At 39.4% G+C, this 21731-nt stretch overlaps 1 protein-coding gene across 2 annotated transcripts in view; it reads right to left on the bottom strand.

Moving 5' to 3' along the window:
- Usp7 (Ubiquitin-specific protease 7) overlaps positions 1–21731 on the bottom strand; it is a 76072-nt gene that overhangs the window by 2864 nt on the left and 51477 nt on the right. For both annotated transcript variants that reach the window (XM_045758694.2, XM_045758695.2), the window contains exons 16-21: positions 21132–21254; positions 19338–19483; positions 15249–15402; positions 9392–9528; positions 9002–9290; positions 4953–5046 (exon numbers count right to left, since the gene is read on the bottom strand). In XM_045758694.2, the coding sequence (XP_045614650.2) occupies positions 4953–5046; positions 9002–9290; positions 9392–9528; positions 15249–15402; positions 19338–19483; positions 21132–21254 (943 nt within the window). The remainder of the gene's footprint in view (positions 1–4952; positions 5047–9001; positions 9291–9391; positions 9529–15248; positions 15403–19337; positions 19484–21131; positions 21255–21731) is intronic.

Genomic DNA, 21731 nt, shown 5'->3' with positions numbered 1-21731 from the left:
TTATGTAAAAATAACTTAAAAATGTTAAACAAATCTCCAACTTATTGGCTTCAGTGTCGTGAAACTTTCATTAAAATATTTTCAGAAATTGATTTTAGACGAATTTTTGAAAAGTAAGAACGTTTTATTGATAAGGAGAACAGACCCTAATAACTGAAACTGAAGGATTATGCAGTAATAGAGCTGCAAGCACCTGTCCTATGCTCAAAGAAGAAGAATAGCAGTAAGAAGTGTCCACAAAGTGGATATGCAGTTGGTGCCTTTATATCATTGCTGAGTAATACATAATAACACAAATAATAATGAATAACTATGTTAATATGATCTATTTTGTTATATATCATATAAATACATTGTCCAGTGTTAATATGTTACTTTCATCAATGTCCCAAACATATTTTTTTAGGGGATTTTTTTTTTAAGATTTTAATTTTTTCTCCTTTGTTTATTATCTGATTTTGTTGTAACCTTCACATCCTGGAGAACGCATATATGTTTTCATAACTATGTGAAGATAGAATGATATCAGTCAACTCGCAAAACTTGGAACTTTTAATTTTTTTTCTTTGTCTATTTAGGTTTTGATGATTAGGGACCATATTAGGGCTTTTTCACTTATATAAAGTATACCCCTAAATATATTCCCTAAATCATTATATTATAATTATCCCTATATTTTGTGTTTTTTTTGGAGGGGGGTTATTTTTTTCTTCACTTCATTTCAACATACATTGACCTACAACTTTCACATATCCGAGTACGAATGCCAAACAATGTTTATTAAAACATACAAGTAAATTAACGAATTAAAACTACCTTTATTCATTGTTGATAACTTCAACTTCAATTATCTCTGAAACCTGTTTCAACTTTGAGTGGCTTCTAAAATTCCAGTTATTACCCGATTCTCACTATTTTGACATATTGTGTGCTCAGTTGTCTGTTCTACAATCCCATCAAAATTTTTCATAAACTTTATACATTTGGAGTTATAATTTGCTTTGGTCTAAATTTGCCACATATTTCAAATGCCCTATGACAATTTTTTTTACAGTAAACTATAATGAAAACCTATATTCTAATTTGATGAAAATGAAGATCATTTGCTATTCTGAGAGAATAACAACATTTAATGAACAATTAATGATAGATAGTTCATATTTTTTAATCTGAATTGAAAATCTGAAGTTTTCAATATTCAATTTTACAATTAATTTTGATTCTCTTGTTTTTCAAGTTACACTGTGATCATTTAGACAAAGTTGGAGCATTTGCCTAGTTGATTATGCAAAAAAATTGGAAAGTTATTGTGCAAGTTTTAAAAACTTGTTAAATTATTTTTTGTCAAATCATATATGTATGTAATGCGCAGTCTAAGGATTAAACTTTATTATTAAAGATTTTAACATGACATTGAATAACTTTACAATGAATTATACAGGTAAATTAAATAATATAATATCTTCAATTGTTTTATAACATGCCGTTGCAATTGTCTTCATGTCCTATGTACACTTCAATGGACATCAAATTAAAATATATTAAATATCAAAATGTACCCGAGTAAATATCAATTCATGTACCCTGATACAGGGTACATGAATATCTAAAGGAGGTAGGGGTAATTATCAGGAAAAAGTGCCTAACCATTATGGCCGAGACCCTCGGGTTGCCAGGGTGGCCACCAGGTGGCAAGAGAATGATATGTACTAGCGGGTGAACCTAGACAACTAGTGTGTGCACACTTCAGGGGTTGCAAATGTGATCCAAGCAGCTGCTTTTGGTACGTTACATACATTCTGGTGATCTTTTCATTGTTTTGTGATCTTTTATTCCCAACCTCTTCTATGCCTCTAATAAGGCGCCACATTCTTGTCCTGGTCTCCAGTAAGCACCTGTGATTCGATAAAGCCAAGTGTGATACCTAAGGTTTGGGGGAGTTCCAGGGGCAATAACTCTGCAGGCCACCAAGGGTAGCCCTCCCAGACACTAATATGGTGAAGACAAGAGTATTTAAAGTAACAACAAAATTATATAGATGCATCAAATTCAGTGAGACAAGATAAGACATTGCCAGATACTAAAAGAAGCAGCAGGAAATATAGTACTGTAATAAGAATAAAAAGCTACTCAAACTTTAGAATGGGGAGAACTTCCAAAAAGTATATTTAAGTATAAGTGTAAATATTATAAGCATTTATAATACTTGTCTATAAGAAGGGGGCATTAAATAACAAGCCAATATCCAAAATATTTATTCCTGTAAGGTGGTCAAGAAATAAATCTAATCAATAAAACTCTCACGAGAAAAATGAATATACAGTATAAGATACAAACTGGGTTCAGGGAATGATATCCTGCCTTAAAACCCTAATTCTATTTTATCATCTTCCAAGAATGATATATAGCCTCTGGCAAAGTGTCCCACAAAAGAACAAAGAAATGAGCTGGGATAACGAGGAAGGCTCAAAACTACAAACAAAGCTACCTGACAGATAGTCAATACTATCTAGATAGTACTAGGACCTCTATTGGTTTTGATACAAGTGATCTACCAGATCGAGAAGTTTCATTCATGTTACTGTTTGCAAATAATGTTAACACTTTGGCGTACCCCGCGTGCCACCCCTCAACTGTGCAATTTGGGTCCCAGCGTTTCACAGGAGCGCGCGTTAATTCTGAAAAGTGTATACTCTTCAACTTTGTCACCTCAATTCTCGTCCTACGAGATTAAATTTGGTATCATTGTGTTCGCAATAGAATTCTCTACAGCACTAAATGCATATAAACTCCAAAAGCCCGGCTAATTACCCGCAGCAAACAGAGAAAGTGCGAACGAGTTACCCAGGAGCGCGCAGAAGCGATAAAATGTGTTCACTCTTTTCACTCTGGTCATCTCAATTTTCGTCCTAAGTCTTTCATTTTGGTATCAATGGGTTCGCAATAGAATTCTCTAGAGGAATATTAGCAAATAAAATAAAAACCTGGTCACGCTCCACCCGCCAACGAGTTGAAGACGGGCCACCCGTTAGCTGCGAGTGAGCGCCCAGACGCCTTCCAGCTACACTCCCAATTCCTGCCCACAAATGTTTAATATTATTACTTGTTGCTAATCTCAATTTTCGTGTTACAACGCTCATTTAAGTATGAAATTGTTCCTAATAGAATGCTTTAGATGGATATGTGCATATAAGGGCCAATTGAAGAACAATATTGCCAGAACAATATTGCCAGAACAATATTGCCAGTACAATATGCGAAAGTATGTAAAAAAAAATAAACACAATAATACAATTTTTTGTACTTACCACCTTAGTGTTGTGTGTTGAACATGACATAGGCGTGTAGGGAAGACATAGGCGCGCATTTTAAAACCAGTCCCCCAAAAATCGGATAAAAACATGATTTTTGGCGATTATTTTAGTGGACGACGCAGCATTGCGTCGTCCCCGAGATTACAGACAGTAAACTGACGATGCAGCATTGCGTCATGCCCGGACAAAAGTGTTATTAAGCTGCTAAGGGGTTCTGAGGAGATTTACACCCCTGTGCTCAAGAAAAAAATAATCTAAAAAAAATTTTCATCTAAAAATGTTAATTTGTGTTCCCCAAGCACGGGAAAAAAAATCGTAGGTGACATATTTTGGGCGCAATAAGCCGAGGAAGTCTGGCAAAATGTGGGCGTTGACAGAGCGGTCGTCGGAGGCGGTCAGCATCACCCGAGCTGACAGGTGGGAGTTGCCACAAAGATGTTATTACCTAATTATTTCAATGTCTCCGATATATTTTTTCTTAGTTTTTTTGCAGTAATATCATTCAATAGTGTGTAGTGTGATAGATTTATATAATAAAATGTGTGAATTATCGCTATACTCAAAAGTAAGTTCATATTAGTGGTTCAATTATTACGTTCATAAAACAATAAACAAATAGTTTTGCAGTTATTACACTATTACAGACATTAGTATCTACATGTTTTGTTCACCACAACTGTACAACTAAGCTGATATAGTTACTTCAGGACCTAAGAGACATCGCTACACTCAGTCAGCTGCCGGCTGCCTCCCTCACTCATTCAAGGTCAGGCACACTAAATTTCTTCCCCAAACAATACTGTTTGGGGTATTATTACACTATATACACACAATATATATAAGTATCTACATGTTGTATGCACCGTAACTGTACACCTAAGCTTGTAGGGTGCATAGTGGCCACCCTCTACACAGCTAGTCAAGTCACGCAGACGACGCCATCTCCGTCACCCAAATGGCTCCTCCAACATAATCCTTTTGCTGTTATTACACTAATACACACATTATATATATAAGTATCTACATTTGTGTTCACCATAGAGAACCACTGAGCTGGTATGGTGAATACAGACAATAACAGGTGGCCACACAGTCAGTAAACGACGTTATCTCCCTCCGTCCCACAGCATTACTACTCCCACACAGCACTAATTATCACAACAATCCTGCATTATCACAATCCTGGTCATTTTTATAACAGTCAGGGGTCATCTGTAATATTGTCATCACTAAATAATAGCAGTTACATATTTATTTTGACATTTTTAGACAATGCTGTGGTCACAAGCTGAACAACAATGCTGTTAGCACATGCTGCGTGCACCAGCCTTGGTTGCTCCCACAGTACTGTGGCTCTCACACCGGAGAATACTGCCCAGGTTTTTTTTTAAACATGGTGTCTGTTTACAGGAGCCCCGAGGAAGCAGATGTGAACCCCATGTAGCCACGGGCCATTTGAATCGTCCCTGGCACCCTATGGCGTTTATGTATGCCATGCACACCGTGGGACATGTTACTCATGGACAGTTTAAGGGTTAAATACTCGTAGTGCAAGCAATTTCCATTTTAACAAGACTTTTTACACTTTTATACCTCAAAAGTTGCGCCTAAGCAAAATTATGAACAAAATTGACTTACCTTGGTTTGGATGTGGTTTGAAGTCTTGCAGATTCACTATCTCGTCGTCAGTAAGAAACGTCGGCCTTGCCATCACAACAATTGCAAAGCGATACTGAAACAAAATGTGAAGAATAAAAGTGCATATACAGCCAAAGACTTACGAAACACTATTTCATTTGTCACTACGTGCTGACATTTCTCCTAAAAAATAATTTAGTCATCAATATCAATAAGAGAGAATGTCTATCTGTTCAAGGTTAGAGGCCATATAGTTGCAGTTAGCCTCGCACAACTTTTCCCTCTTTCCCTCCAACACCACCACACAGCCATACACCAGGCCTGGGGAACCTGGAATGGGGCTAAAGCGGAGTGTCTAAACTCCTTCACCACTCACACTTACAGTGTCTTCAGCCACTGAGTGCTTATCCTTGATAGGAGCCTTTTCACTAAAGTTTACTGTTTACAGAAAGTCTATGAAAAATTTATCTTATGCTCATTATTTCTCAGGGTACAGATACAATGTGAAAGTCAATTTATTATTCTATGTATCTAAGAGCTCTTTGGGTTGCTAGTCCAGAATTCTTGAATGAGTGTTATCCAATAAGAATATTGATTCAATTGGTCTCAAGCTTTGTTATCCACTGAGTTTTTAGGAAGTTTGCCGTAGTAAAGCATGATATAAATATTATAACTACTTTATACTAACTACCATTCTATGTAAAATTCTATGACCAAGCAACACAAATTAGGCAGGAAAGAGAAGGGTGGGCAGACTGCATTTTCTTGGACTGTCAGAAAGCCTTTGACACAGTACCTCACAAAAGGCTGTTACAAAAGTTGGAGTAGGAGGCAGGAGTAAAAGGTAAGGTGCTCCAGTGGATAAGGGAGTATCTAAGCAATAGGAAACAGCGAGTAACGGTGAGGGGGGAGGCATCAGAGTGGTGAGATGTCACCAGCGGAGTCCCACAGGGCTCTGTACTTGGACTCATCCTGTTTCTAGTATATGTAAACGACCTTCCAGAGGGTATAGACTCATTCCTCTCAATGTTTGCTGATGATGCAAAAATTATGAGAAGAATCAAAACAGATAAGACAGAGACTACAGGACGACCTGGACAAACTGGAGGAATGGTCTAGAAAATTGCTGCTAAAGTTCAACTCAGGAAAGTGTAAAGTAATGAAATTAGGCGAAGGGAGCAGAAGGCTGAACACAAGGTACCATCCGGGAGGTGAAATCCTGTAAGAGTTAAATAGAAAAAGATCTGGGGGTCAATATCACACCGAACCTGTCCCCAGAGGCCCACATCAAAAGGGTATCATCAGTGGCATATGCTAGACTGGCCAATATAAGAACTGCTTTTAGAAACTTGTGTAAGGAATCGTTCAGAACCCTGTATACCACTTATGTAAGACCAATCCTGGAGTATGCAGCTCCAGCCTGGAGTCCATACCTAGTTAAACACAAGACAAAGTTAGAGAAGATTCAGAGGTATGCCACCAGACTGGTCCCGGAACTGAGAGGAATGAGTTACGAGGAAAGGCTATGGGAGCCGAACCTCACTGGTGGACAAAGACAAACTCTTTAGCGCTGGTGGAACAGAAAACCCTCGACAGTGAAGAAAAATGTAAGAAATATTGAGAAGATTCGTGTTAGAATTATTAATCTTATCCTTTCGGTCATATTCAACAACATATGTTTACAAGAAAGACTGCTACCAAAATATACTAATATAAATATCACACACACACACACATCATGGACTACATCACACAGAAGTGTAAGGAGATGGACTGGACATCACACAGGAGGGTAAGGCGGCAGCAGACAAGTTCGTCCCAGTCCGAAAGGAAAAAAATGAAATGCAGATGACCCATGATTTAATCAGAGTTGTAAGCTAGCAAAGCAACTAAGTAAAAGAGCGTGAAGAAACTATAGAAACTATAGAAACAACAGAACACTAGAGAGCAGAGAAAGATACCAGAGCACCAGGAATGAATACATAAGGGTGAGAAGAGAGGTAGAGGCAATATGAAAATGACATAGCGAGCAAGGCAAAGACTCAACCCAAACTGATGCATAGCCACATCAGAAGGAAAACAAGTAAAGGAACAGGTAATGAAACTGAGGATAGGGGCAGAAAGATTCACTACAAACAACAGAGAAGTGTGTGAGGAACTCGATAAGAAATTCCAGGTCTTCACCTCAGAGCAAGGAGAAGTCCCAGAGATAAGAGAGGGAACATCAAACTAGACACCACTAAAGGAGTTTGTGATTACCAGTCGGGAGGTGAGGAAGCATCTGCTAGATTTGGACGTGACAAAGGCTGTAGGCCTGGATGGAATCTCACCATGGATACTAAAGGAAGGAGCAGAGGCTCTGTGCCTGCCACTCTCAATGGTGTACAACAAATCACTGGTAACAGATGAACTGCCAAAAATTTGGAAGACGGCCAATATAACCCCAATATACAAGAAGGGTGATAGGCAGGAGGCACTGAACTACAGGCCAGTGTCCCTAACTTGCATTCCATGCAAGATGATGGAGAGGATTATGCAAAAAAAACCTAGTAGAACATCTGGAGCCAAAGAACTTTGTAACAGAACATCAGCATGGGGCTCAGAGATGGCAAATCATGCCTTACAGGTTTAATTGAGTTCTATGACCAGGCAACAAAAATTAGGCAAGAGAGAAAAGGCTGGGCAGACTGCATATTTCTGGACTGCCAAAAAGCCTTTGACAGTACCACATAAGAGACTGGAGATGCAGGCAGGAGTGAAAGGGAAGGTACTCCACTGGATAAGGGAGCACCTAAGCAACAGGACACAGCGAGTCACTGTGAGAGGTGAGGTCTCGGATTGGCGAGGAGTCACCAGTGGAGACCCACAGGGATCAGTCCTTGGACTTACTGTTTCTGATATATGTAAATGATTTCCCAGAAGGAATAGACTCGTTCCTCTCAATGTTTGCTGATGATGCAAGATTATGAGAAGGATTAAGACGGAGAAAGATAGTACGAGGCTGCAAGATGACCCAGACAAACTGAATGAATGGTCCAACAAATGGCTACTAAAGGTCAACCCAAGTAAATGTAAGGTAACGAAACTAGGAGGAAATAGCAGGCCAGACACTGGATACTGAATGGGAGATGAAGTTCTTCACGAAACAGACAGAGTAAGATCTAGGAGTTGATACCACGCCAAACCTGTCTCCTGAAGCCCACATCAAAAGAATAACATCAGCAGCCTATGTGAGGCTGGCTTACATCAGAACTGCTTTCAGAAACCTGTGTAAGGAATCCTTCAGAACCCTGTATTCCACATATGTAAGGCCAATCCTGGAGTATGCAGCCCCAGCATGAAGCCTGTACCTTATCAAGCACAAAAAGAAGCTGGAAAAAGTTCAGAGGTATGCCACTAGGCTAGTCCCAGAACTATGAGGCATGAGTTATGAGGCAAGGCAATGTGAACTGTACCTCACATCGCTGGAAGACAGAAGAGCTCGGGGAGACATGATCACCACACGTAAAATTCTCAGGGGACGTTACAGGGAAGGCAAGGATGGATTACTTGACAAGGGTGGTACACGCACAAGGGGACACAGGTGGAAGCTGAGTACACAAATGAGCCATACAGACATTAGAAAAAAACTTTTTCAGTGTCAGAGTAGTTAGTAAATGGAATGCACTAGGAAGTGATGTGGTGGAGGCTGACTCCACACACAGTTTCAAATGCAGATATGATAGAGTGCAGTAGGCTCAGGAATCTGTACATCTGTTGATTGACAGTTGAGAGGCGGGACCAAAGAGCCAAAGCTCAACCCCCGCAAGTACAATTAGATGAGTACACACACACACACACACACACACACGTACACACACACACACACACACACACACACACACACACACACACACACACACACACACACACACACACATATATACATACCTTTTCAGTTCAAATGATCATAGCCCTTTATTTTTAATTCATATTGTCATGTAAAGAAATCTAACTAAAAATATTTACATTTGGAAAATATATATAATAATGCATTGTGCAATTCTGACCTTTTCAAATTCCTTGTCTGGCACATCCAACCTCTTCTGTATACGATCTCTAACGTGAGAGAACAGCTCGCCTTGTTTTATTTTGAAGAGGAATGGGACGCCAAAGGTTGAAAATATTTCTTTGTGGAAATGTGCAACTGGTATTAGCATTTCATCATCTGCAATATGGAGCTCCTCTGTTGGAATTTCCTCTATTCGATAAGATCTTGTACCTGCTGTACTGAGGCTTTCCAAGCTCATATTCTCAGGTGGTGTAGAGGCAATTTTATATGACGCAATATCAACAAGCCTGAAAGTTTTATATTGAATTTAGTAACATTTAAATAATATTCAAAATACATATTCCATGATACTCATAAGAAAATATAATTTTAATTCATGAAGGCTTACCTTAATTTACCGGAACCATTTTCTGCTAACGTAACTTGCTTTCTGGCTTCATGTAATAGGTCAGCTACTGTTCCATTTTTATTTGGATAAAGTACTAACTCGAGCTCTTCTTTCATTCTCTCCCCAAGCCACATACTCTGAAAGGTCAAGAATTATGACTATATATAATGTCATAACTATGATTAACAGATAGCCTCAGGCATTGTGGAATAATTTATAATGTAGCCTTAGGTATTATGGCAAAAATATTATATATGGCATACATGGGGGCTAAAGCCAATTCGGTACATGGGATATTTCACTCGATCTGGCAATTTTCCCAAAGGAGACTAGTATAATGAAATTTCTTCTTAAATTAATAACCCTGAAGCACAATTAGGTGCTAAATATATCAACACAAAATACAATGTGAAATAATAGATGCATAATTAATAAATTTTGATTTAGAAAGAACTGGGTAAATCTCTGAATGTAGTGTTTCTCTGAGGGGGCCAGGTTCTGGCTCGTGGTCCCTGGTAGGCCTAGAACTTCATTCACACTGACTGATGGCAAAGTCTAATGATATACATATCAGCCTGGATAGCTCCGGGGAGCTGTAGGGGCTCCCCCCAGAAAATGAAGCTAAAAAAAAAAAATTAAATATTCCAGGGCCTAGTATAGCACACACAAACACGTACTATATTAAGCCTCAGATATCGTGTATTAGGCCTACGAAGGTTAAGTTAGTTTGTCTTTGCAGACAATATATATATATATATATATATATATATATATATATATATATATATATATATATATATATATATATATATATATATATATATATATATATATTTAGAATTTTATAATATATATATAGAATATATATATAGAATATATATATAGAATTTTTATATATATATATAATATATATATATATATATATATATATATATATATATATATATATATATATATATATATATATATATATATATATGCAAACAAGCCTGAATGGTCCCCAGGACTATATACAACTGAAAACTCACACCCCAGAAGTGACTCGAACCCATACTGCCAGGAGCAACGCAACTGGTATGTACAGGGACGCCTTAATCCGCTTGACCATCACGACCGGACATAAGGAAGTGATAGCCGAAGCTATTTGAACCACTTCCCCGCCGGCACTCGGATAAAATGCTATGCCCAAGATTACCATCCGAGTGCCGGCGGGGAAGTGGTTCAAATAGCTTCGGCTATCACTTCCTTATGTCCGGTCGTGATGGTCAAGCGGATTAAGGCGTCCCTGTACATACCAGTTGCGTTGCTCCTGGCAGTATGGGTTCGAGTCACTTCTGGGGTGTGAGTTTTCAGTTATATATATATATATATATATATATATATATATATATATATATATATATATATATATATATATATTATATATATATATTATATATATATATATATATATATATATATATAAAAATTCTGGTTTGTCTAAATTCAATAGTAATGATTTTTACTTGCTAACTGTGTTGTACATCGGTATATTATGGTCCTCATTTACTAAAACAGGAGGATGAGCTGTTGTAAATATATATAGTAATTGTCGTACAAAACGGGAGTAATTAGCTGTCATTGTAATTATAAAGTGGGTGCAGAGTAGTTGTAACTGGATGATATATGGGGATCTGCTTAGTGTGCAAAGCCAAAGATCCCAGCTCTTTACTAGGCCTCCTAGCCATTTATGCTCTCAGCATTAATGTTTTTATCATAGTTCTTCTTAAAATTGTGAATGGAATGGCTTCAATAACCTTTTTCTTTAACGTATTCCCCTTGCCAACCACCCGTACAGGAAACAAGAAGGTCCTTACATTTCTTCGACTCAATTTCAAGTCCAGCTTCCACTGATGTCCCACCTCATCCTTCCTCGTTTTAATTTAAATAGGTTTACTCTTATCCATTATATCTACAGTATTGCCCTCGTGATGTTGTGGACAAGTTGATGGGCCAGGTCCACATACAACATTTTGGGATCATGGCCTTACCTTTAAAAGATAAGATACATGGAAGTGGATTCTGAGAAATATAGTGCAACCTCGGTTTTCAAATGCACCTGTTTTCAAATTTTTCGGTTCTCGAGCTCAATTTCTTAAAAAAATTCTACTCGGTACTCAAGGTTTGCCTCGGTGCTCGAGTTTATTGATATATGTACTTGCAATGAGTGTGGTTCTGTTCTGTTCTGCGGGGAGCGAGATGAAGACTGCTCAGTTTACCAGAAATATACCTGCTTCATGAGGGTTCTGGGAGTTCTTCTACTCCCCAAGCCCGGCCCGAGGCCAGGCTTGACTTGTGAGAGTTTGGTCCACCAGGCTGTTGCTTGGAGCGGCCCGCAGGCCCACATACCCACCACAGCCCGGCTGGTCCGGCACTCCTTGAAGAAAACAATCTAGTTTTCTCTTGAAGATGTCCCCGGTTGTTCCGGCAATATTTCTGATTCTCACTGGTAGGACGTTGAACAACCGCGAACCTCTGATGTTTATACAGTGTTCTCTGATTGTGCCTATGGCACCTCTGCTCTTCACTGGTTCTATTCTGCATTTTCTTCCATATTATTCACTCCAGTACGTTGTTATTTTACTATGTAGATTTGGGACCTGTCCCTCCAGTATTTTCCATGTGTATATTATTTGGTATCTCTCTTGTCTCCTTCTAGTGAGTACATTTGGAGAGCTTTGAGACAATCCCAATAATTTAGGTGCTTTATCTCGTCTATGCGTGCCGTATATGTTCGCTGTATTCCCTTTATTTCAGCAATTTCTTCTGCTCTGAAGGGGGAAGCGAGTACTGAGCAGTACTCAAGACGGGACAACACAAGTGATTTGAAGAGTACAACCATTGTGATGGGATCTCTGGACTTGAAGGTTCTCGTAATCCATCCTATCATTATTCTGGCTGACGCAATACTTGCTTGGTTATGCTCCTTAAACGTTAGGTCGTCGGACATCATTATTCCCAAATCCTTGACATGCTGTTTTCCTACTATGGACAGATTCGATTGTGTTTTGTACAATGTATTATGTTTTAGATCCTCATTTTTACCGTATCTGAGTACCTGGTATTTATCACCGTTAAACATCATGTTATTTTCTGCTCCCCAATTGAAAAATTTGTTAATGTCTGTTTGTAGGTTTTCAATGTCTTCAGTAGAGGTAATTTTCATTCTGATTTTTGTAACATCTGCAAAGGATGACACGAAACTGTGACTTGTATTTTTGTCTATATCTGATATGAGAATAAGGAACAGCAGTGGTGCAAGGACTGTATCTTGAGGTACAGAGCTTTTAACTGCGCTCGGACTCAATTTTACTTGATTGACTGTTACTATGTGTTCTGTTTGATAGGAAATTGAGTATCCAGCGTCCTACTTTACCAGTTATACCCATTGACCTCATTTTGTGTGCAATCACTCCATGGTCACATTTGTCGAATGTCTTTGCAAAATCTGTGTATACAACATCTGCATTCTGTTTTTCTTCTAATGCCTCAGTGATTTTGTCATAATGGTCAATCAAGGGGTATTCAATCATGTAAGTAACAAGTAACGTTTAACAACTAAGTAACTTAGTAAGTAACTAAGTAACAATCATGTAAGGGGAAGAAAGAACACGTGGAAGGCGAGTGGTTGGGGAGGTGAGCGTTGAGTGGATGGATGAGTAGCAGGGTGAGCGGCAAAGTGGGTGGATAGGCGGGCAGTAGTGGTCTGGCAGGTGCCAGTGTGCAGGCGGGCAGAAGTGAGATTTTTGGCCGAGTGAGAATAGTGGGTGGGAGTGCAGGCAGTAGCAGGTGGCAGATGGAAGACTAAGGAGGTGGGTGGCAGATAGAAGACTAAGGAGGTGGGTGGCACGGCAGGCACATAGCGGGTGGTAACAGGGCGGTCAAGAGACAGTGGGTGGCACGGCAGGCACATAGCGGGTGGTAACAGGGCGGTCAAGAGACAGTGGGTGGGTAGATGAGTAGCAGGACAGGTGGTAGAGTGGGTGGGCGAGCTTCCAACTAGGACTAACACAGGAGTTGGTCACCCACAGTTCCTCCCAAAGACCCCCCCATCCCACACCCTCCTCGCTACCTCCATTTCCTCATCCCCCACACTGCCCCCTCCCCCCCCTCCCCGCAACTGTACCCTTTTAATATTATGGACAGTATTAATACAGTGGGATTCCTTGCTACCAGCTGATGGGTCGGAAGGCAGCCTCCCTGAGCGCCTGACATTAATCTCTTATTGCTTACTAATTGACTAGTTGTGACTGTTATAGCCTGATTGACTGTGAATGCCTGATTAACTGTGAATGCGTGACTGACCGTAAATGCCTAACCGGTTGCTACCACAACTGTGAATGCTTGACTGCCTTTGGCTATGACTGCCTGTGACTGGTCTTGACTGTGAATGCCTGAATGACATGATATGACTGACTGACTGGTTCTGACTGGCTGTCACATTACAGAGGCAGTGAAATGTGTGAAAGGAAATTTTGGAACCAGTGATGCAGACATGAAAGTGTTTGAGGCGAGCAGGGGACGGTCCTTCTATCTCTCACCACCTCCTCCCTCCTCCTCCTCCTCCTCCTCCTCCTCCTCCTCCTCCTCTCCTCTCCTCACCCTCCCCATACACCAACAGCACTCCTCCCTCCCTCCTCACCATCTCCCATACACCAACAAGGGTCCTCAGTAAAGGTAAAGTGCAGTTAAATGTTCACTTGTTTTATTTATGGTTTATATTTATACCCGATTGTTTTGTGTATGAAAAATATGAGTAGTATTCTATATAAAATGTATTTTTCAGTTAATATTTTTGGGTGTGTAGAACGGATTAATTTAATCTGCATAATTTCTTATGGGAAAATTTGTTTCAGTTCTCAAATTTTCGGATATCAGACCATCTCTGGGAATGGATTAAATTCGAAAACTGAAGTACCACTGTACTGGAAATGAAGGTGTAATCTCTTTAGTCAGGTTCTCTTAGTAGGTATCTTAACATATGATAGGCTGAAATTAGATTTTTACTCTGTGAAATTTGCCCACAGAACACAGGAAATATTAAGAATATGAATGGTATCTTCTTGAGGTTATCTTGAGATGATTTCGGGGCTTAGTGTCCTTGTGGCCCAGTCGTTGACCAGGCCTCCTTTTTTGTTAAGAAATCTCCAGGAAGCAGCCCATAGCAGCTGTCAAACTCCCAAGTACCTATTTACTGCTAAGTAACAGAGGTATCAGGGTGAAAGAAACTGCCCATTTGGGTTTGCCTCCACCGGGGATCGAACCTGGAACCTCAGAACTACGAATCCACAGTACAATCCACATATTAGGCAAAACAGGCACTGCAATGTATTTTCTTGTGTATTGTTAAAAAATATTACATCATACTAATGCCACCTCGGCATCACTGATTGCAAGGACTTGGGCCTGGTCCCAGATACTAGTATTCTGCTGAATCAAAGTTGCACTGAAAAATTATAACCTTGAATACGTTATTAAAAATACAGCTGCACATTAGAGGAAGGGAACCTTCAGGAGAGAGCACCAAGCTATTGCGACTACACAGCACTGGGAAGGGGAAGGATAAGGATTTTGGGATGAGACGGAGGGAAGGAGTGGTGCCCAACCTCTTGGATGGTCGGGATTGAATGACGACCTGCATGAAGCGAGACCGTCGCTCTACCGTCCAGCCCAAGTGGTTGGATCAGCTGCACATGAGAAGTAGCCACCAAATAAAAACTGCAGTAGAAGAGGTAAAACTCACTCCAGGACTCAATTGTTCTTATCCCTTTAGCAACTTAAATTTCTGCTAAATCACTGACCAAATACGAAAAATTACCTTGAATTGCCTTTTATTTTCAAGTTCATTAATTCTAATACTAAGCTGCTGATAATATATCTTCTTGGGGTGGCGTGGCTTCATGCAGACTAGCATATCTTTGAGGGTTCCTTCATAGGTACATCTCACTGGGTTTCCTGGCCCATCTCGGTAACTGCAAAATTACAAAACATTAGAATTGACTTATTTCCAACATCACTAATAATCAGAAATAAAAACAAGACAAAAAAATGCAAAATCTTGTTAGTATGTATAATGTTGAAGGTTCTCTTACAAAATTTTTGGAAGCCTAAATGATCAAGGAAAAACTATAACTTATAAATACACACATACATCAGTAATTTCAAAGCATTATATAACAGAGTGCTGGTAAGACGCGACACCACGAGCATAGCTCTCGTTCTGTAACTACACTAAGGTAATTACATATTCTTATGGAGGATGGTCACATTACAGACAGCTGAAAGATAACTAATCTCTATCTAGGTGGTAGCACAGGGTGACAGATCAACAAGTGGTGTCCCTGCTATTTTAAGTATTCCTAGATCAAGTTATATTAGATGGAGTGGAGTGTGGCATTAAGTACATATACAAATTTAGGAAGGTTTGTGATGCCTGTCACACTGCAGCGAAGGAACCAAAACAAAGTGGTCGCCTCCATGGACACTGATCAGCCAGCATGCGAGACAAATTTCAAGGGATTTACCGAGGATGAGATAAGAAATGGAGGTCTTATGGACAGGTTAGTGAAAATTGAGGATGATAAATATTCATGAAGGAAATGTCTTACATTTGAAAGAAGCATTTCTCAACAGCAAGAGGAAATTGCCTGCTTGACAGCCAAGGTGAAGGAATAGTAATTGCCTATTAAACAATTTGAGAAAGATAATGAGATACGGAAAATAAAGGGGGTTGAATTTGAAGAAATTAAGAGGAAAATGTATACATATGTTGAGGAACTCGGAAAATCCCTACAGGCTAGAAAAAACATGGAGTCAGGTAAGGACAGCCATAAGGACACTTCATAAACATATAAGTAGAGGAAGTTACTCAGGGATTGCTGAAGTATAGAGGAAATGAAACAAACATATGTACAGGCTGAAAAAAAAAATCGAAGTAGTATGTTTAGAAGTCAAGAACAGGTGTAAGTAGCAAGAATCAAATATTAGGCAAGCAATTAGGAAGGAGCTTACCACAAGCAGTAAATTAATTCAAAACACTGTAGGTAAGTATTTGGTATGTCTGCACTAATTTTTGGGTGCTTGGGGAAGAAGATACTATCTAGGGTGTACAGAGCAGTTGAAGAGATAAAAAATCAATGAGAATATAGTAGGTTTAGGAGAAGGCCTTACATCGAAGGAAAATGTCAGTGATTTTAGAATGAGAAAGACAATAGCCCCTGAAGGGCAACATTTAATGGAGTAAAACATATGACAGTATGACTGACAGAAGTGCTTAGGAATGTCAAGAAATTGCTGGATGAACATGGGAAATTTAAATTGGCATCCACACTTCCGTGGAAATAAGCATTCCATTCACCAGGACTGTGGGGGTCTCGAACCGAACGGTTCTGTAACAACAACGCAGAGCTGTAACAACAAGTCCTGCGAAGAGGGCACCAAAACCCAAGTGGGGTCAAAGGGGGCCAAGATACCCCAGGTCAACTCCTTCATGGTGCGTGCATCAGCCTTGATGGCTTGCTCATTATTGAAGCTCTCACACCCAGGAATGTTGGCCACAAATTTTTTTCTAGATGGCATCTTGTCAACTATCGGGCGTGGCTGCACTATAGCTGCCCCTATCCCACGCGTGGCGTTTAAATTAAGGCGCTAGACACTAAAACAGCTATTAATGTATTGCGCGGTTTTGGTTTTGATACTGAAATCATCTATATATATGTATTGCGCAGTTTAAGGGTTAAACTGCGCAACACGTCATATGAAGGGTTGAGTAACCTGCGATGGAGCACTACGCAAGATTTAAACAGCCTGCGAATACACGGAGTTCACCACACCTTCATCAGGGCTCTTGTAAACATACGCCATTTTAAAAAAAATCATGGACCACATTCCTGGGTGTTAGGGCCTCAGTACTGAGTGAGCCACCAAGGTTGGCACACGTAGCATGAGCTCACAGCACTGCTGTTCAGCTTGTGACCACAGCATCGCTTAAAAATGCTATAATATATATGCTCATGGTATTATTTAGCAATGATAGTATTGATCCCTGACTGTGATAAAAATGACCAGGATTCTGATAATAGCAGGATTGTTGTGATAATTAGCGCTGTAGTGGGAGGAGTAATCTTGGTGGGGAGGGAGGTGGCATTGTCTGCTGACTGTGTGTGACCACCTTCTACTGTCTGGACTCACTATACCAGCTTAGTTGTTCACTATGGTGAACAAAACATGCAGATACTTATATATAATGTCTGTATATAAAAGTAAAAACAGTATGGTGGGAGGAGAATGGTGCAGAGTCAGGTGAGGTGAGGGAGGGCGGAAGTGACAGCTAGTGGAAGACTGCCACTGCCACTCAGCATACCAACTTAGTGGTTCGTTATGGTGAACACAAATGTAAATACTTATATAAATAATGTGTGTATATAGGGTAATAACACCACAAACAGTACTGTTGGGGGAGAAATTTCAGTGTGTTTGACCTTGAATGTGTGAGGGAGGCAGCCGCCAGCTGACTGTGTAGCGACGTCTCTTAGTACCTGAACTAACTATATCAGCTTAGTTGTACAGTTGTGGTGAACAAAACACGTAGATTCTTACATATAACGTCTGTATATAGTAAATTAAAGCAAAAACAGTATGGTGGGAGGAGAATATGGGCGAGTGAGGTGTTGAGGGAGTGAATGGCAGTGAGTGGCTCGCTGGTGGTGTGGCGGTCACTCCTCGTTGCTTTTTGACTCATAATACCAACTTAGTGGTTCGCTATGTGAACAAAACATGCACATACTTAAATATAACCTGTGTATATAGTGTAATAACCGACAAAGTATTTGTTCACTGTTTGATGAACATAATAATTGAATCAACACTATGCACACCATAATTTTGAGTACAGCGATGATTCACACATTTTATTATATAAATATATCACACTACATGCTATTGAATAATATTACAGCAAAAAAAAAAAACAAAGAAAAATCAATCAGAGATATTGAAATAATTAGGTAATTATCTCTTTGTGGCCACTCCTGCCTGACAGCTGGGGCGGAGCAGACTGCCTGGGACACATGATGAGTCAGCGCCTGTTTTTTGCCAGACTTCCCCGCCCTATAGCGGGCAAAATATGCCACTTACGACTTTTTTTTTTTATTTTTCCCATGTGATCAGAGAACACAAATTAACAGGTTTAGAAGAATTTTTGTTTTGTTTTGTTATGCTCCTGTGGGTGACAATGGCCAAATAGCCCTGAGCAACACAAGGGTTAAACAAGAATGGTAGACGGTTGGAACAAGTTAGGTGAGGTGGTGGTGGAGGCCAAAAAGTCAGTAATTTCAAAGCACTATACGACAGAGTTGGAGGAGGGACACCACGAGTATAGCTCTCGTTCTGTAACTACACTTAGGTAGAGTTGTACACCAGGGCCAGATTCACGAAAGCACTTACGCAAGCACTTGCGAATCTGAACATCTTTCCTCAATCTTTGGCGGCTTTGTTTACAATTATTAAACAGTTAATGAGCTCCGAAGCACCAGGAGACTATTTATAACAATAACAACAGTTGATTGGCAAGTTTTCATGCTTGTAAACTGTTTAATAAATGTAACCAAAGCCGTCAAAGATTGAGGAAAGATGTACACGTTCGTAACTGCTTGCGTAAGTGCTTTCGTGAATCTGGCCCCAGTTGATTGACAGTAGAGAGGCAGGACCTAAGAGTTGAAAATCAAGCCCTACAAACACAACTAGGTGAGTGCATCAATATACAAGAGAATGTGTAAACAAGAGGGGGGGGGGGGGGGGGGGATATAAATTTAAGTACCCTGCTCCAGGAAAGAAAGCTAACTTGCAAGAATGCGACAACATTTAAAGAATAACGTGCAAAAAATAAAACATGTACTAAATCACTAACCTCTGTGACTTGAAAAACTGTAATAGATATGGATCCGTATCTAAACGGTGGGCGACTGCTCGAGCCATTTGGTCATAGTTCATCCTTTGAGACAATTCCATAATAAACCCTGGGTCTGTTGGAACTGTCTTATCACAGAAAGTTACCTGTAAGCAACATAAAACTAGTATTAAAAATAATTAAGAGTGCTGACATGAATTCACTCATTAGTTAACTCTTGTGCTATTTCCACTTTCCCAAAATTGTAAGTGAGCACCATGAGTCCATCATCCTGAGATGATGAGCTTCCACAGTGCCAAGACAATTTTGAACACGTCACATAAATAAGACAGTGGGTGTATTTTTTATTGTCGATATCTTAAAGGTTCTGCCAACCATCTACTATATTAGGCAAAATTCCCCAAAGACCAAGTTTCCTTCCTATGCATCAATAGGTAGATGCTCACTATGAAAGAAACAGCCTATTAATGTTGTTGAGCATGCACCACAAGCATGCAATGACCATTTAGGCCACTCAAACCTGCAAAGACTTTACAAGGGCTGGAATATCATTGTCATGATGAAAATATTAAAAGTTAGAAGATTGAATATTATCCATCAGATGAAAAAGTGACAAGGTCCTCCAAGTTCCTCGAGTTGAGCAGTCAATATAACACACTACAAGTGTAGATCTCATCCAGTAACTGCAGTTAGCTAACTTCAGGTACAGCATGTAGTATTTATACATTAACTAAAAATACAAGTACACTGAGTAAATCACTAAAGGGAACAGTAATGAAAATTAAAGAAGGCCCCATATACTGTAGTGCAAGGAATATGGTGTGACTTTACATTGATGATTTACGCATATTCTTCATGATACATATTAAAAAAAAGCATACAAAATGACCAGAAACAAGGCAAAACCAAATACCAGTCCCTACCTCCTGCAAATCATCCATGAATGTCACTAACCAACATTCTCTTGCAACATCAATATGCCAACGCAAACTATGGTTACCTGGAAATTATCTCTGTGGATATTGCAACTACAGCTTTCATTATGGAACAATCTCCTTAGATTAATTCCATAAAGTTTGCAATAATTCTAATATAACTTTTTCATCCATTGAGAACATCATTAACTCCAAAAAGTGTCCGGAGACTGGGAACTTTACCCAACCACTCAAGGTTAACAATCCTCCTCTCCCATACATGATTATTAAACTATATAACTGTAAAATCTACCACTAGGGGAGATGGGGGCTATATGGCCCAGTAACTACAAGAATCTTCTTTGCACCATCATAAGTATTCAAAGTTTTAAGCCAATAACCAAAGTTACTCCCCAGTTATCAAATGGACACTACAAATTGTGCAGTACTATATATACTTAAAAAAAGTCAACAAAATCCTGTATAAACATAAGCTAAAAAATAAACCACTATACCTAATGGCCAGGAGGCCGAGCTGTAAGCCTTACCTCACTCCCTGTGGGGTACAAACACGTTAGGCAGCACAGTTAACCTCAAAACTACTACTTATTAAACACCAACTTTACACTTGCTACCTTCCATTACACAGTGACTTATAGCATTACGTTACAGGTTAACCGAGTCATCTTACGTGCATAACACTATTGTTTCATGACTACAGGACAGAGCAAACAGGCAGAAGAAACTGGTAAAAAAAAAATAGATCCCAGAAGCCTATAACCAGTTGTAATAGTTTGCACTCAAAGCATTGCAAATGCAAATTGCCCACATTAAAGCCCATCAAAGCCTAACAAATTGCAACACAAATTTAACAACAAACCTCAACCCTGAAGAAGAGGTCCCTAAAGTAATCACGGCAGGACGGAAGCTCAAGGCTGGGATCATCAAGAAGGTCGTCACGCTGGAACACAATGATGTCTCCATCCATCAGCTCATCAAGCACCTTACAAGGAAAAAATGTCAACAATTAGCTTACATTTCTAAAATTCACAAATAATTTATCTTTCAATATCACTAATATTGTAAAAATGTAAAACAATTTTCCTGGTATACAACATTTTGCATCCCAGACCCAGTACACTGTATTTGTTTATCTATAACATTCTTGCATGATTAGTACACAATTATCACAGATTTTAATTCATAAACCCTTTATAATATATCATAATATTACAAAAATCCTTGTTGAATGTAAAGAAACACCACTTTATTGGTATCCGGAGTCTCCCTGAAGCTATCTGAACTGATATAGTGCTACATCAGTTTGGAGCCCTTTACCTACCGGGGACCACGAGCCAAAACCTGGACGCCTCAGAGGTGCAGGGAGCAATGGCCTATGAGCACTTTACATTTAAATTATGTCATAATTGCCATCGACTGGGAAATAACCCAGAAAGGTAGGTGAATCAAAACAGACCAC

Source organism: Procambarus clarkii, chromosome 59 (genome assembly GCF_040958095.1).
Source record: "Procambarus clarkii isolate CNS0578487 chromosome 59, FALCON_Pclarkii_2.0, whole genome shotgun sequence".
Classification (NCBI taxonomy): Eukaryota; Metazoa; Arthropoda; class Malacostraca; order Decapoda; family Cambaridae; genus Procambarus; species Procambarus clarkii.
The sequence above is the reverse complement of the archived record's forward strand: the minus strand, read 5'-3'. Positions and strand labels throughout refer to the sequence as shown.